Raw genomic sequence first — 17,883 nt, forward strand, 5'->3', positions numbered from 1 at the left:
TTCGCGCACTCCGTCGCTCGAACGACCCCGTCTGAAATTGAGACCGTCGAGTAAAGCTGTGATAGAAAGACGTGGCTTATTGCGTCTTTAGCCGAGGGGTGAGTTAACGTACCACCGGCTGCCAGTTCCCACAATCTGTACAGAGCGCACAAAGGCATATCCCATCTTCCGTCAAGGTTCGACTGCCTGGATAATTTCTGATTAGTCACAATCACCATGGGTCAGCTCTGTAGAGTGAATATTGCAGGGGTAAATATGGTATAGCATTCTGCTGACTCTGCGAAGTGTCTTACAACTGTTTCCTAGTAGAACGAACTAGATCGGCATATGGAATAAGAGGCGTGACCAGAAATCAACGGAAAATCTACGGCTTTACTAGGTTTGGAGAAAAGTCTAAGAATTTGCAATACATAAAATTTTGATGGCATTGAGCGTGCATCCAAAGTTCTGGGGTGCCGTGTCATCCGCACCTCAGAAGCAGCAGGCTTTCTAGCTGTCACACACACACACGCACACACACTCTCTCTGTCTCCGTGGCGCAGCAGAATCTGCTTGGTTTGAGGAAACTCTGAGCTCCCACCATAGCAATGTAACCTAGTTTCGGGTTTTGAAAAATATGCTTTCCGGGGTTTGATCCTGGATGACACATGACGATGTTTGACACGCACACACACGCACCAATTGGTGTTTGACTACACACCACAACTTGGATTTAACCTTTTGGCAGCTGCACGCAATCCCGCTCCGGTTTCCACGAAATCTGTTCCGGCTGGCAAACATTGGACAACGGATCCTGTCCAGAAGCTCGAAGATTCCACGAGGGCCTCGCCTCTCGCAGCAGGTGCTCCGGTAAAGGCGAAGAGCAAAAAAGTTGAGAAAGTGAGAAGAACGCGCCCCCACATCACGACCAGGAGGGACGACTGCGAGCCAAGTATGACACGCATGCCCGAAAGAGGCAATACGATCGCAGACGCCCGGCCCGGTCGTCATGTTACACTGGAAGTCGTTATCTACGCAGCCAATTTGCTGTGTGGTGTAACTTTCTTGGAGGGGCTGAGATGCTCAGAGAGTTCCATTGTAATACGAGGCAACGACATGGCTTCCCATATTAATGACATTCGACGATGAAAGGTCTTGGCACTGCCGTGAGGAAAAGGGCGACTTGAATGGGCAGGCGACTGATTTGATTAAATCGAAAGCTTGTTCGATGAAGCGACCAGGAGCAGGGCTCATTGAAACCGAGGGACCCTACACGTGTAAGGCTCGGTGCGGTCAATGCCCGATACCGATTCTACCTGAACCGCAATTTTAGGTTCGCAGAGGGTGTCACGTACCGGCAAGTCACTCTCGAGATGTGTCATGAGGACCAACGTCAATACCTACCATGACCCTACCTGCCACCCTGCATACGTCAGTCAGGATACGGCTACCTCTGTTGTTACACGTGGAAGCACGGGTGAGCAACGGCCGGACACACCATCTCAGTCAACACCACACCGCAGAATCGAGACCCTGTGGGGGTCGATCCCGGGAATCTTGCCGCCCGGTCCGCACGCAGCCACCGGCGAAATCGTGGACAGCGAGAGTCCTGCGATTCTTCCTGCTGCCAATTTTGGGCAGGATTTCCGGATGACGTGAAACAAAACTCGTCCGGTCAGATGTCACGACGATGGCATTTTGGCTTCGGGGCATTTCACGATTGGGGTAATTCCCTCCAGAGTCTAAAGCCGAAAACAGGAGAGAACGCCTCTTGCGCAACGCAGTTCAAACCCCCCCCCCCCCCCAATCCACCCCGAGCAGAGCAAAGCCCTTCCCAGCCTTTGTCAGCAATACGTATCTGAAACATCACTTGCCACGCTTCTAGAAGCTTGCCATATTGGGACGCCCCAAGAAGCGAGTCAGCCCTTGAGGAGCGCGACTCGGGATTGATTCGGCCATCGCCTGACGGGCCCGCCCCTGTCGGACGCTCTCTGTCGGACGGGGGCACGGTTGCTGATCCAGACGCAAGCCCAGCATCCGTACAGGTAGTCCGTTTCTTGACGCGTAACAAACGGCTGGGGAGGGTCCTACATAGTTTCCATCAGGCATTAGTAATTTACGCAGTATAAGCCAGCCCACGCCAACGGAATGAGCTGCTGGGCGCTTGACAGTGGGACCCATTAAGAGCTCGCTGCTTGACTCGAGAGAGACGCCCAATACGCCGCAACTTATGTCAATGCTTGCCGGGTTGCCATCTCGCACCATCATTTAGCGGGGCGTCCTCTCGCTCAGGGGGTTCCAACCAGGGTTGATTCTAGCCACTCTCAGTTTTGGGAGAAGACACCGTCCACGTCCGGCAGGCAAACTTGCAGCCATGTGGAATCATGGATCTAGAACAGCGGGGGAGCTACGTGTACGGTATCCGTACATTCCCTCAAAGTATCGAATACGATGCACGATACCCGCCGCCAAGTGGACCGACCGGTGAATATTGCACAGATCGAAATGGACGAAAGGAAATGCTAAACAAGGACATATTGGTACAATGAATCGCAACACACTCTTGACAGTTTGCTAGGCATTGCCGTCCTCATAGTTTAGACTTCCAGACGGTCTCGGCAAAAGGCGACAACCCGCTCCCGGAGGCCATCAGACATAGAGAGGGCAAGAAAGGTCCGAATGCTTTATGTGACGGGGCGAGGGGGGGGAGTGCCGTTGACCTGACTCCCGCGACAGCCGCCACACGCGGAAAACCCACGGTGGTGACAAAGCCTTACAAATATAAACCATCCGAACTATCGAGATCTGTGCCTGTGTCATCATCAGCCTTCAGCACTCAGCAACCTGCAAGTCACTCACCCAGGGGCGCACTCACCCACAGATTCCAACTACATACTCCAACAGTGCACCCCCCCCCCACACTGAACAGTTCTATATTCACCCCTCATCCACACACATGTCCCCGATCCGAGTTGCCGCCAAGAAAATTATCCGTAGTGGGGGTAAGTGGGCGGCATTGCATCAGGGACCCAGAGGCTCACCCACCGCGACCCGGACCCGAGGTGCACCAACCGGTTCGGAGGAGCTCGGGTTTTGCCAAGATCAACTTTGCATACGGCGTAGTCTTTTGCGATTTCTAACTAACGGCAAAAATACTCGCCTGGCGGCGAAGGCCCTGAAAAGCAAAGCTGTGAGTAATGTGGAATCACGAGAGCGTCCTAACCTTTCAGCTCGGCGGGGCCTGGCAGCATTTTGAGTTTGCACCCCTGGTCATAACTTACAAGTAAGCGCTTGTACTACACTACTTTGCATCTCAAAACCTTGTCCTCATCAGGCTTCCCCCCCTTGCTGCTTGTCGGCCCCTGCACGGCCCATCGCCAGTACTTCGCTAGGCCCTGGTCGGGCATGAGGAAGGGTCCTTGAGAAGGTTTGCGCTATTGATGCCCTCCAACTAACCCATCCTGGACTGAGAGACGTGATCACCATGATCACCTGCCGCCTGCAGAGTTTGGTCGTACTTGTAGCGGTCAACAAGGCTGAGCTGAAACGCCAATGATGAACGTTGGATGCTTCGACCGATATTCAGAGTTTACCATGGTGATGATATAAGAGACCCTCTAGAACCAGTATGCTCGACCACGGTCGACCACGGCAACCCGGGCTGGCCAGATTCCTCTGGGGCCCGAATACCGGCTATCGGGGACGGAAGCGCCGTCGGTTGGTGGAATCGCAAAACGGCGAGCGGCCGGGCCCCCATAGCTGACTTCGATAGAAAGGAGCTGGAACCTGGGACACGGTTTGGATCGTCTGTGTTTGAGCTCCACGGAGATACCAGGGCGGGATCTGCAATGCTGATCGGTTCTGATTCCATTTATCCCAAGCATGTCCCACTACGTAAGCAATGCCCTTGGTTTTCTTTCGGCTCTGTCCTATTCTCAGCGAGTCCCACGGATCGCGCTCCAGAGTTTGGCTTAAAACTTGGAAGTTGACAGCTCTTGACCAATGTCCGTATAAAGTTTGCGTGGAGATGCCTGGTGCTTGCTTGCTTTCCAAAGGAAGTAATTGTCATCCATGGATGAGTCCATCGGCGACCGCATCGCTACTACCAGCCAGGCAAGACAGGCTGCGCAGTGAATGCCATCTTACGCAAGAGAGCCGAGGGTTGCTGAGAAGCTTTGGACGGAGAGTGGTGCAGCCGGGCCTGTTGATACTCCAACATGTCACGAAGCTTGAGCCATCAGGGAGCTTGCGATGTGGGAGCCCCTGCTTCGTACATACTTACACCCCGGGTCCTTTCGTCACAACCCCCAGCCCGGAGTGGATCGTGGGGCACCGGCGAGATCTTGAGGGAAAACACGTACGTGAACCTTTTTCAAGACGAAGGATGTTGGCTCTCAGACGCCTTGAAATCTGCCTACCAAATCCATTGAATCTTGATTCCTGACCTAGGACGAGACCTACACGAGCCAGTGCGAAGACAACAAAGCGCAGCGCTTGCGCCAAGATTTGTAAAGTAGGTTGCAAACACACAACTTTCAATGATGACTTTCCGTATCGCCGCTGGTGACTTCAGCCTGCAGCAAGTGTAAAGAACGGACCAGTCTGTGCGAGAGGGTTGTGTATGTGGGCGGCGGTAAATTTGGCCGGCCTTCAGATGTGTTACGTATACGGATACGCGGTAAGCAGTTGCCGCGCGGACTGAAGTGAGAGTAAGGTTTTCCAGCTCCCATGGCAGCTGGTGCAGTACGTACGTGTCTCTATCTGTTCACCGGGCCGACTTCCGAAAATCGTAGATGGAGTCGGAGGCCGGGACTAGTCTCTTCCGATCTCCAGCACGTGACTAGACCAGAGGGCCTCTGGCGCACTGGCGGCGGCATGTTCCGCTCAATGTTCCGCGTCTGCCGGCTGCCGATGCCATTGCAGCTGGGCAATATATCGGCTGAGCTCCATTTTCGTCAGATTTTTCCTCCGAACCCACGGCCAAAGGAACGATTCGCGATTTGGCTACCATAGCGGAGCGTCACGAAAAGTATCACTTGCTCTGATCATACGACGGAGCCTTTCTGCGAACCTTTGGGCTAATTGTGCCTGCGCCTCTCCCCCCCCGGAAGCATATCGGAGAAGGTCGCCCATCCACGCGGAGTTTACGGCGATTCGGGCTCAGCAAGTCGTGACAAGCTCCCAACACTAACTCTACCTCCAGTCAAGGTTTATCGGAATCGGCGCGTCCCCATCTCGGCCATTTTCTGCTATCCTCAACTCGATTCGACAGCCCACTCACTCGAGGAACACATTCTTTATTGGAACCCGGTGGCCTGGCTCTACCAAACATCAACATGATGCGACCGGCTTTCCAAATGGCGACGATCCCCCGCCGAGCGATACCGGCATCGAGGCAGAGTGTATGGGAAGCAGCGTGGAAGAAGCAACCTACTGCGGCGAGGAGAGCGCTCAAGACAGCAAGCCAGCGAACGTCGCGATGGTCTCAAACCTACACTTCGAACTGGATTGCCTCTCGTCTGGAAACTATGTTTTCCTCGTCGCGCCGGACATTTCGGTTCTCCGCCCGGCAGAGAAACGCAAAGGACGCCACGGCACAGGAGTCGCTTTCGCTGAGTCAAAGGCTAAAGAAACTTTCGAGGGAATATGGCTGGTCAGCTGTGGGCGTATACCTGGCCTTGAGCGTTCTTGACTTCCCGTTTTGCTTCTTGCTTGTCAGGATAGTCGGCACGGACAGGATTGGTAAGCGACACGCGCATCTGTTTGTGGCGAGTTGGTATTGACAAACGCGCGGCAGGACGACTTGAGCATTGGATCGTCTCTAATGTCAAGAAAGTGATCCCTGATTCGGTCCAGAATCGGTGGTCCGAATACCGGGCTGCACTGAGCAAGGCTGAAACCGAGCAGCTGGGAAGCGATGATATCAGCGAGGCCGTCGAAATGGCGGGTTGGGGGGTTGAGGAGGCGGAACGGCGCAACAAAGCAGAAGCCAGTAAGTGCATGCCGCTGCTTGAGACATGACAGCAACCACAGGTCCGGGGGGTGGGTAACAGCTCCAGAACTGACTTTGTCGCAGGCCTGGGAACTCAGCTGGCGTTGGCCTACGCAATCCACAAAAGTTTCATTTTCCTTCGAGTGCCTCTGACCGCAGCGGTGACACCAAAGGTTGTAAAGGTGCTTAGGTCTTGGGGGTGGCAGATCGGCAAACGGCGGAGTAAGTGAGCCGCGATACGGAGACTTCACCGCGTTGCCCAGCCTCCACCTGGTCGACGGGGTCGGGAGTCCCTAAAATGCCGGGCTCGCCTTGCTGTCGGGATTGGCGAACGACTCGGTCCTGTATTTTTATTGACATTTTATAGACGAGTAAAGATCCACTCACCCATAGACCAACATGGTCATGAACACTATACGCAAACTCTATGTGAATATTTGTCCTCCGTACATAACACAGTTTGGCTTGGCTCGATAGCATTTGCTTCAGTGCAAATGCTACCGGAGCGCGCGGCACGGCGGTCAACAGACGGACCAAAATTTTAGTTTTTTTTTTTTTTTTTTTAAATCTGTTCGCAATGCAAATTTGGCGAGGCTCGCTCACGGAGCCGTAAATCCCGGATGTTTGGGAGCATCCAAACTCTTTTCCCTTTTCTTCTTTTTTTTTTTTTTTCACTCAGCCGCCCATTGTCAAACGCTATATTCCAGAAAGTCAAAGCCGAATGAAGATACTTGGCGTGGGGACTGGCACGCGAGGGGCAAAGCATGCATCGTCCAAGCGCATGTAACAAGTTGCGCTAAGAGATGTTCTTCCGGACTTCGAGAATTATGCTCGATTCAATCCAGGGTTGCTTGTTGGGCTTCGATCCCTGGTGGGCCCTTCTTTTCCTCCTTTTTCTTCTTTTCTTTCTCTCTCTATTTCTTCTTCATCTTCTTGACCCCCTCCCCTCCGGATCCCTGCTCTCGTTGGACCTATGGTACACAAGTGTTGGCCACCAGGACGTCCGGACCGCGTCGGGTCATGGCCAAGGTTGGACCGACTCCGTGAGGGTATTCCCAGCCGGCTTTGAGTGCCGTATCGATAATGGTGACGCAGCTCTCTGGCATCATGGCATGACCGCGGCATGGCCGCACCGTGGGCACACCAAGCATTGGAAGGTGGTGGCTGGAGTGGGCATCGGAATGTTGCCGACACAGGGGCGGAGGTTTCAATACCCATACTCCAATAGTGAACGCTAGCCGCGGGATGAGGAAGCAGCAGGTGGCCACGATGTGCTTCCCGTACGAGGTGACCCGCCCACAATCTCCCGAAGTGTCTCTATGGAGGCGTCCAGGCCCTTGAAGATTTCTACGTTGGCGAGCGGAGGCCCAAGTGCGGAATGATGCCATGGTGTGCATTTCTTCTCGCTCCACGACTCGCCTCACCCCCCCTCGCCCCTCGGAAATCCCGTGGGTCCGGATGATGGCAATGTTGCGGAGGTGGTGTAAGCAAACGAACGTAAACTCCACACATCAGGAGCCGAACCCCGGGCCCGGGAGCAAGAGTTGGCTGGCCGGTACACTTTGTGACTTCACGATGGTTGAGTTCAGTCTCATCATCATTCGGTCTTCTCATCATCATCCTCTCCAACACACACACACACACACTCACTGGGTTGCTGGATGACAACTTCCTGGTCCACCGCCAGCCAGGACCGGGACCTGACGTTCTATCTCAAACGAGAGGCATCCACCAGTCCTCACATCTGCCGTGTCACTTACTGTTGGTTCTGTGCCTGTCCGTCAGGCCTCTGCATGATCACCCAGGCCCGGCTCCGTCTTTTCTCCAGAATTTAAAGTTCTCGGTCTTCTAGAATGTGGACCAGGGCAGCACGTCCAATCGGTGGGAACTGGTGGGAACTGGTGGACCGTCGAACGCTGACTCGCCCCGATTTTCCACGGAGCAGAGCCCTTCTTTCTGACTTTTGTCGTCTGTCGTTGTCAGCGATGAGTGAGATGGGGTTTCCAAAAATGACGACCATGTGGAAGCCACACAAGCTGTCTAAGTTTTGAACCAAAACTCTGTTTCCTTCGCGGGACCCGGGGCCCCCCCAGCAACCTCGGGATCTGAACTTGGTCCCTACCCCTTCCCCTTCGGCGTCTGAATTGACCAAAGGTATCAGGGACCCAACCATCATACCGTCCGTTGGCCCAGAGTCGTGTCGGATAGTACACCGACCCGGTCCTTCGGCCGGGTCATCATCACACGAATTCTGACTGACGAACCACCCCCCTCCCCTCCTCTCCCAGTTCCGCCTGATCTGATGACCCCATCCTTCCCACATTGCCTGTTCCGTTCCGTGCCCAGCAAGCGTGGAGCTCCAAGGCAAGTCTGCAAAACGAGGCAAAGTGGCCAGGCGTGCCAGAGGAGACGATGACCGAACTCCACAACCAGTCCGGAAAACCCGTTGTTCAGAAACAAACTCTGAACGAAGAGGCGGCCGATCCGTGGGGGAAGATAGGATGCCGTTTTACCTTTTCAGCGGACCGACTACTATTTCCCAAACGGGACACACCTCCGTGGTGAGCGACCGGCGCTCAGTTGTCGAGCCTGTTTCACGACGACCTCCCTCGGCCGCGTCCATCCCCTTCCCTCCTTCCGTGCCGTCGTCAGCGCAATCCCGCCGGTTCCCCGGCGTTGACTAATAGCGAGATTTGCATCTGCCGTTAGGAGGGGGCGTAGCGTCGGAGCCGTCATGTCCGTTGCTTCTTGTTCCGGAAATAGGATGTTGCATCATGAGAAGAAAAGAACAAGAGCCACATAAAAACAAATCAAAACAAAACGTGATTTGTACAGACGTACGCACGCACACGTGGCGCCACCGCCAATGGTTCGAAATTTTCGTCGACTGCCTGTGTTCTTCAGCTATTTTTTCCAGTCAGCTTGGCTAGAGTCCATCTTTAAAGACTCAACGGGCTGGTCATCATCATCGTCGTCGTCGTCGTGAAAACATGTTAGTCGTCGGCCATCTGAACAAACGGGCTCGTGGCACTATGCGGGGCTCGAGTCGTCGGCTAGATCAGAGATCGAGAGCCGCCCCGGAAAGGGAAGGGGTTCAGAAGGGGGTTCAGGCAGGCTAACGCTGTTACGTACTAGAGCGCAGCGGTATCAATCCTGCTACCTGCTACCGCGGTCCGGGCGTGGTGGCACCACTCGCTGCCGTACCAGGCTAAGGAACGGAGATGTCGACTAAGTGTGGTAATGGTTTCGAGGTTTCGTAGGGAAGCCAAGACGTCTTTCTGATTGCTCTCCGCCGCTGTCCAACTCCCATGCCCTGGGCGCGTTCAACCAGTCGAAAGCCCAGGCACGCCTACAATGGCAGAACTCCACAGCGGGGATGATTCGGGTTGTTCGTCCACCATGTTTTTGATTTCGAGAGGCGCTTGAGACGGGGGCCAAAAAACGGCCCATCGCAGGACAGGGGAGACTGGAGACAGCACTCTGTCGATCTCACAACTCCGGTTTACGAGCGAGCTAGTTACCTCACGTAAAGAGTCAAGATCATTTTCCTGGCGATGAAGAGTCACGCACGCGCCCGAGGTTTCATAGCAAAGAGAGAGAAGTACGGATACGGCAGTCCCAGGCCATCTTCAGGGTCCGCGCAAAGACAAGGCTGGAACATGGGCAACTGCCAAAAGAGGCGACCGACCCAAGAAATCCCATATCGACATAATGATCGAATGACACGACAGATACAAAGGCTTTCCCTCTCTATTCTGGACGTAGGGGGAGTGCAGGCAGGTATGGTATGCAAAGAATGGTTGGTGGCGGTAATGAGGTGGCCCGGCATAGTTTTTTGTACTATAGGCGAGTAGGTTGGCACGGAACAAATGGTAGCTCGCGCAAAGTTCAAAACGGAATCCCGTAATCTCAGGGTCCCTTGCTTCTGTGTGTCCCTCAATGTTACGCCACAGATGGATGATGAAGGGTCAGCCCGGCTTTGGTGGGTGAGGCGTGGATGATCGCACTCATGGGGCTGGCCTCGGTCAAAAGCCGAATGCAAGTATGGCAGTTGTTTAGTGTATCCGTACTGAGCCCCCCCGGCTGGCAAGTTAGTTTGGCCAGGTCGACACATTCAGGCGCAGCAGTCAGAGGAGCCGAGGTGTGTTAAAACTGGGTAACAGGCTGGTGACTACGAGTTGTTTGGAGAAGGACAATCAAAAGAGAGTTTGTGTCATGGCAGGGCCTCGTCTGACTCTCGACGACGAGAAAACCCCTTTCCAGCCATTCAGCGGCGGAGTGTTGTCCTAATCGGGAGCATGTCCTTGAGATCAGAGTGTTTGAATTTCGGGATGTGGTGACAACGCCTTGGGAGGCGAAGGGAACTGACACAGCCACGAAAACGAGGTGCGCTGAGAGAAAAGTCCGAGGTGGTTGTCAGGAGCGTGAAATGACGACGTCGCCTCCACCACGCAGCTGATGAAGACGCTGGGGGCAACGACGGGAATGTCGAGGAGGGGCGAGGGGGAGGGATGGAAGCTTGGCTCTTCAGCCGTCGTATACTCGAAAGGTACTCCCCACGTAGGACCACTCCCTCGAGACCCCCCCCCCCCCCCCCCCCCAATCCAGTGTCTCCTCCGTCCCGCCGCGACTCGTCAATCCCGGGTCGGAAGTCGGCTCACTACCTCCCAGCAACTCGGAAAGATAGAGTTTACGGTAAAACAAGGCACCTCGCTGTCCATGCAGACAGCAAATTTCCACATTCCTGGCGGCGTCGCTCCCTGAGTCCCCTGCTGCCAGCTAAACTTGAGAGACATTAGTGTCAGGCGAGGCAGCAGAAAGACTGAATGAGAGAGCTGCCAGGGCATGCCCCGGGATACACAAGAATTAGCAAGAGACAGGGGAAAGCTATTGAAGGGGAACTGGGGAGGGAGCGATTAACCTGACTTCCGACAATGACCGTGGAGAGTTGATCATTACGGATTGAGCAGATAATACGACACAATGGAGAATGAGAAAGTCACCATCACAGAACGTACATTATACTACGCAGAACAGGTATCCTGGTCCGATGGATTCAGGGGACTCGGAGCTGGAAGGGGTTGTGTTTGTGGCTAGTTTGCCGGTACACATGAATGCTGCTGCAAGACGTGGCCAAAACGGATCGCAACTCCATCGCGGTCGAGATAGGCATCCATGTGTGTGTGTATTCATATACATTAATATCCGTGCTAGCAACTGCAGCGACAATGACTCTCCCGGCTGGCAATCAGTCAATCAAGCAGATCGGCTGCGTCGCGTATGGCCCCCAACCTCCGGTGGTCGACACCTTATAGTGTCATAGGCCAGGGATATTGGACGGGTCGCGGCAGATCCCTTTCTCCTTTTGTAAACGTTTCCTCTTTCGCTGTCTGGCATCTGATACCTGCCTGTGATCCATGGTCACCCACCGGATATAGGCAATAAAACAGTTTCCGTACGCGGTTGAAGGGGTACAGTTCCTAATAGGTCGTTGGCTTGTAAATTGTTAGGTAAGACACGGATACGGAGCGAGCAGAGGGGTGCACAGCTTCATCGGGTCCGAGACTCGTGGTGGTGATGGACTGATAACACGCAGGGTGGACGTTTGAAGGATTCGGGCCGGGGTGTACACAAGTGTGTGCTTGGTGGACGAAATCGGTATGCAATGTATTATCTCTGTTAAGAGTGTGCATGTCGTGACGAGATGGGCTCCAGGATGGACCCTGGTAAGGGTATCCGCACTTTAGGCTCTTGGACATACGCACTTACGTATGTCGCAGGACCTAGGGTAGCAATGGAGGAGCAGGCGTGGAAGATACACATCGGATGCGATGTTGTGAGAAGTAGAGAAAGAGAGAGAGAGAGAGAGAGCGAGTAGGTTGTGGCTCTGAGGGAAAAGCTAAGCCAGGCCAGACTTGACCAAGCCGTCGAGGTTTTTGGGTTTCCAGCAGCTGGGTTGATTGTCGAGTTTGCCCCTTGCGAATCCGTGGACCCTACTTAGCGCAAGGAACGTTTTCCTGAGTCGAAAGCCACAGGAGGTAACCTACCGGTCCATGAGACGATGGGCGTCGCCGCATGGGGGTGAAGACGCGAGAAAGACGCGAGGTGAAGGAGGGGGCTGGGGCTAGGAGGGCGGCCGCCCGGTGGCTCAATTGTCTTCAGCCCCCGGATACCCCATACGTCTTCCAGTTTGCGCAGCACTGCGGTACATGCTTTAGGGTGCAATGGTTATTGCATTGGCACGGGATGAGTAGCCTTGAGGTTAGTTGTTTAGCTGGACAGCAAGCTCCGTGGATGAGACGGTAAACCGGGCGTAGAGTTTTGTTGTTTTTTTTCGTTTTCTTTTCAAGTGTCACCTTCTAACCTCCCTAGGACACCACGATCGCCCCCTCTCCTCTCCTCTGCCACCCGCTCACTCGTCAACCTTGGCCAAGGTCAAAGCCAAAGGCAGAGCCGAAGACACAGTAGAGCTGAGGAGAGCGGTGGGCTGGGCGCGAATGCCCCCATTCCGGTGGTTAGTGGGTTGCGAATAACGACAGGGCTCAGAATAAGGTTACAGCAACAAGCCATAGGAGCGAGTCACAATCAACCGAACAGCGTCATTCCGATAGCGGGAGGTATGTAGACAGCATGTAGCCATGGCAGTATCGAATCAGAGACACTGGAATTGTCTCCGCGGTGTTGTACGTACCGTATTGGTTGCCCTGGTAAGCTGAGCTCTAGGACAAGACAGGAGTGAAATATGACAGAAACCATGGCCATATTTATTGTATGTACATAGTAATGTGCAGTCGAGAGATGTCTATCCGCCTACCGTAAACTTGTAAGCCCCCCCCCGGGGCGGGGGCCGCGCGAGACGAGCATGACTAAGGACAATGTGGGTAGGAAGTTCGGACACCTAGGTACCGATCCTAATACCTGCCTGGGAAATGGGGGGAGGGGGTTCCTGGGACGAAATTGGACCATTTTTCTAGGACCCGCTTTTTGCCTGCCCTGACCATTCCAAGGGTGCCAGTGACACTACATTGAACCAAGCCTCATTCTGATTGGTTCCCGGAACACGAGTGTGACTGCCACGTCTCTGGCCTCTCACTCTTTCTCTTTCTCTCCCCCTTCGTCTCCGGTCTCTCTCAGTCTCTCCTGCCAGTCGTTCCTCGCTTGGACTGTAGTCAATTACCTGTTCACACGCACCCGATTTCAGTCGCCGAGCAAGTGAATGACTGCCGACTCACTAGCAGTTCCCCTACTGCGAGCAAGGGCCATAGAGGTTTAGCTACAACTGCTGTTACCTTGTAACCCTCCCGTCTGTGTTTGCATCTGTCTGATAGCGGCAGGCCTCTCTGCTCTCTGTATTCTGTCTGCATGGCCGCCGCCCCGGACAAGAGGCTAAAGAGAATGAGAGACACCCAGGAGACTCATGGGAGCATCCGTCCTCCCTCTTGCAGCCACTGGGCAGCAATTCTGCTTTCTGCTCAAATGGCTCGCTCACCTAGACCGAGCTGGTCAATCGATGGGTGCGTCAGCAGCGACGTTGTCCCGTTTCTGCCCCTATTCCTTTCTGCCCACCTACTCAGCCAGGACTGGCCGTGTAATGCTCAGGAGCATGCTTCTAGACCTTTTATTCCCAGCTACGGTGACTAAAATGCGGCTTTGCTGCTTGTTTGCTTGCACGAGGTTGACAGCTGGAGGCACAGGCAAGCTGCAGGAGGGTGCCCCGCCTTCCTCATTCGTCCTCCGTACTTCTCTGACTCTCTTCTTTTTCTCTCCCATTCACTCACCGATAAACCCGATACAACGGTGTCTCATCCTTTACCAGACGCCGTGGAACGCCATCTTGCACACCCACACTTCCGTATTCTGGCCTCATCGCTGTGCCTCCCTCGACGTTTCCCGCTCCCCTTCGCCACACGGCCTTGACTCTTTGACGGCCCAGCCGAACATATACTTTTTTTCTTCTACAACTTACACACACTTACATCATACTTGGCGCAAATGTTGACACACACTTACTCTTTTGCCCTCAGTCTCACTCCCAGTCTCACCTTCAGTCTTACTCCCCCTTGCCGGACTCTCTCTCACGGCTTACCATATGCACAAGCCGGTGTTTGTGCTCCGTCTCAACTCTCGGAATTACACGCGCATCCCGATATGCCCCTCCACCTTTCTCAGAGACTCTATACGAATAACCGTCGGGTACTCTGAATTGTATTCGCACGCGAGCGATCGCAATCCCAAACAGCTTGGTCCAAAACGGAAATACCTCCGTTCTGGCTGTGTCGCAGAGACTTTTGCCCATGTGGAGTCAACACATGCCTCTCCTGTTCCATCCCGTCCAAGGGGTGATTAGTATTCGCGTCCTTTCGTCGTCTATCCGTTTTCACCACACTGCCTGCGGCACAAATAGAATTCCACCGTCATTTGGCCTCGACTGCGCATTTCGGGCAAGGCGGCGAGGCAGGCAGGCAGCAGAGAGGCATGTGCATTTAATTTCCATCGCAGCACCACTGCCGCACACGAGCACCATAACATCTCCAGTGCCAGTGCCAGCAGAGGGCAGGTGGGCAGACGGCAATACATCAAGGCTCGTTACAACATCTGTGAGCTTCCATCGAAGCTCGAGTGAGCAGCCGGCCCACCTGCTCCTCTTCTCCTGGAAAATACGGTTTGAAATGCTGACGGGTTGCTGTCCGGTCTATGAATTCACTACGGGACTCGAATGCGATGTGGTTTAACCCGTGACTCAAGTAGATATACTGAACGTCTCCCCCCCCCCCCCCCCCCCCCCCCCTCCTTCCGAGGGCGAGGGTCAGTCTATGTTAGAGTTTGGTTGGTTCCTTCGTCGCCTTCGTCCGTCAGGCATTGTTACCTACCTACCGTTGGTCCATGGTGTTGTCGTTATTGTCGTCGCCGCCGCCGCCGCCGCTTGCTGGCTAGGTTCATTAACCTTTCACGTCCTCGACCACACATCTCCACCCCTCCCCTCCCCCCCCCCCCCCCTGACTCCCTTGCTCCCCCTGTCTCTTGCCCTTTTACCCATTACTTCACCCACCAGAATCTCCACTCTGCTACACGCCCTCCCTTCTCCATGCTCATCACATCTCTCCACTTCCCTGTGGGTTGGGATCTCTCGTCCGTCCACGCTACCTCCCCATGAAGTACTGGACCGTTTGGCCATGCAACCAACCCATGGTGTGTCGCTTTTGCTATGATCTCTAAGCTTCTCACATATCTACTGGCCATTACTGCAGTCTGTGGCACGGCTGCCAGCCTGTGCAACACATGCTCTCAATGCCAAGACCAAGTGCGAGGCTAATGACTGCCGCCACACTTCGGATACACTCTTTGAGTACATGGCGGTTGGATGCTTGCACTAGAGTCCCCCTCCCTCCCTGGTGACGGGATGCAGGTCGCATTACTGTCAAAGGAGAGCCCGCCCATCTGTTTCCTCGTCTCGTTTTACTGCCACGGCCCACGACTTGGATTGGACGGGCTGGAAACTGACAATCTTCCTTACCCTCCGGGAAACTCACTACTCATACACTCCCTCCCCTCTGATCTTGCACACCCCTCGTCTGTCCCTCACACAAACACACACCCCTTCCCACACCCCTTCTCACACGCACGCCCACACTCTCTTTCCGCACTTGTCACTCATTCTTGCCACACCCCCCCCTCCTCCCGATTCGAACTCAGAATCGCCCACTTCCTTCCCAGCTACGTACCCCTGATACGGACGATTACACTTTTTACAACCCATGCCTGACTATCCATACCCGTACCTGTCCTGGGCGGCTGCCCATCCGCTCCCTCATCCGCCGCAGCGGCAAAGTCAGTTGCTATAAGAGAAGTGTCTAATCCGGGGTTGGAGTCTTTCGTCGGATCGGTGTATTTGTATCGTACATTGAACCCACAGCAACGCAAGCTCAGCTCCAGCTTTCCCCTGCAACAGACATCGCAAGCCAAGGCACGACGTCAAACAGCTGTGCGCTTCTGAATTGGAGGAATTCCCAGCATCCCGCGTATACATTTTTTTTTGTGGTTCTGGTACCTCCCTCGTTGGTGGCCCCGGATATTTCATTAAATATCGTCGCCCCCTCCCCGTCACCTAGGCCAGATCGGACTCGGTCATCACATTATATATCATCTCTCATCCTCCCAGCTCTTCCACTCTCTTGGCCACACTCGCCTCCTTCCAAAGGATCAACACACTTTGGTCATTTATTCACACATACGCAATCACACACACATACACACATCTATATAAACACACGCACTCGTCACCTCTTCGTCCTATTACCACACTACGATGCTGTCCATCACACCTCAGGGAGACCACCACAGCCAGTCCCTCTACCTGCCCTTTAGATCGCTGTCCTCCCCGAGCCGGCCCGTCGACGACTTGCCCTTCCTCAGCTCCCTCGCCAGCAGTATGGGCCACAGCCTCCACGTTGGTAACACGTCGGCGACGGCAGTGTCTGTCAAGGACGCCGCCAGCGTCGCCCAAGCTCTCGAAATCGCCAGGGAGAGCCCCGATGGCGCTTCAGATCCGACTGTTAGTAGCATCCTGGAGAGCGCTATCAGCCAGATCTGGGCCAAAGTAACCGCGCAACCCGAGTCGTATGTCATGAACCGCGATGAGTTTGCCGTCTTCAACTACTTCCAGCACCGCTTTACTGGCAACAAGATTGCTATGGCCGCGCGAAAGCGCTACTGGGACAACGCCCGCGCGTGACTCCCAAGACCCCGACTTTGCTAAGAGACAACCGCTCTCTCTATCTCTCCCCTCTTTTCAGTCACTCCGCGCTCTTGAGGGAAGGCTCATCAGGCGCCGAATCCGCGAGCGGCAACTCTTGCCATCGCAGCTGCGAACCTAAGGAGCGTTCCCTCTCCCCGTTTGGCATTCCGTCATTCTGTCTCCCGGCCAGAAAGTCTCAAATGCACACATACACACGTACAATCATCAGACACACCCCCAAGAATGATCGCCATCAACTTGTGCTCCAGCCATGCACAGGCACTTGGGAGAGCAACCGATTCCGCCTTCCTTTTTACAGGGGCCCTGTCAAGGTGCTTGCCGTACCCGAGAATCCAAGTCTTGGCTCTCTGGGAGCGCCGCGGTCCCCTTATCCATCCTATCATCTCATCGGCCCACCTACAAAAGAAAACCCCACCGGACGCATATATCCGCCTTAATACCCGAGGAGAACCCACTCATCAGACCAAACCCCCTGTTCTGGGCCATCACTAGCGAATAGGGAAGATTGGTGTGGGTCTTGACGCCTACTGCCCCCCCCTTCGTCTCCAAAAGTCACACCCCTTCCCCAAAAACAGAGCCCCTCACCTCACTGTCTTCCCCCTGCCCAACTGCGCGGCGAATGTCACAGCGCTGCCCGCACTGGGGCAGAGAAGACTGAAAAAAAGAGGCAATGAGACTTGGTTCCAGCATGCGGCAATGTCACGAAGCCTGCTGGAAAACGACGGCTTTGGAGTGTGGTGCCGGAACCCGGTTCGAACGCCATGGTCTTTGGTGGATGAGAGGACGATGCTGGTCTTCACGACCAACATCCATCTGTGTCTCCTATCCAGCTCGTCCTGGCGAACAGCAGGGCCAAATCCAAAGATATTACACCACTCGACACTAGCACCGTCGGGAAGATACGCGTTAGACCCTCGGTTGGTACCAGACATGGAACCGCCTCTCTGCCGAGGTGAGTGCGTCACTTGGACGAGAGCTCGCATGTTCTCGCACCGCCACAACACTGCTCACTGTCGAGCATACTACCCCGCACGCTTTGGCCTGGCAGTGGTATCGCTTCCTTTGGGACGAATGGAGCCTGGCCCGAGTCGTTCCGGACGACTTGTTGGTTTCGGATCACTGGTTGCCGATGGCCATTCAAGCCACCACTTGCATT

The 17,883-nt window shown here is 54.5% G+C and overlaps 3 protein-coding genes across 3 annotated transcripts; all 3 read left to right on the forward strand.

The window, feature by feature from the left end:
* Window positions 1-1,111: 1,111 nt before the first annotated feature.
* On the forward strand, window positions 1,112-1,638 carry CDEST_13627 (uncharacterized protein; the record flags this gene model as incomplete). The annotated part of the gene is made up of 2 exons (XM_062929783.1): window positions 1,112-1,271; window positions 1,313-1,638. 2 exons carry the CDS (start codon window positions 1,112-1,114, stop codon window positions 1,636-1,638), a joined length of 486 nt encoding a protein of 161 aa, XP_062785834.1.
* A 3,223-nt stretch (window positions 1,639-4,861) lies between these two features.
* CDEST_13628 (uncharacterized protein) lies at window positions 4,862-6,386 on the forward strand. Its single transcript, XM_062929784.1, has 3 exons — window positions 4,862-5,721; window positions 5,777-5,971; window positions 6,056-6,386. The coding sequence occupies exons 1-3, from the start codon at window positions 5,316-5,318 to the stop codon at window positions 6,199-6,201; spliced, it is 747 nt and encodes a 248-aa protein (XP_062785835.1). The 5' UTR covers window positions 4,862-5,315; the 3' UTR covers window positions 6,202-6,386.
* A 9,480-nt stretch (window positions 6,387-15,866) lies between these two features.
* On the forward strand, window positions 15,867-17,293 carry CDEST_13629 (uncharacterized protein). The gene has a single exon (XM_062929785.1). It carries the CDS (start codon window positions 16,278-16,280, stop codon window positions 16,701-16,703), a length of 426 nt encoding a protein of 141 aa, XP_062785836.1. The 5' UTR covers window positions 15,867-16,277; the 3' UTR covers window positions 16,704-17,293.
* The last annotated feature ends 590 nt before the right edge of the window (window positions 17,294-17,883 follow it).

The sequence above is a fragment of the Colletotrichum destructivum genome, chromosome 9 (assembly GCF_034447905.1).
Source record: "Colletotrichum destructivum chromosome 9, complete sequence".
NCBI lineage: Eukaryota > Fungi > Ascomycota > Sordariomycetes > Glomerellales > Glomerellaceae > Colletotrichum > Colletotrichum destructivum.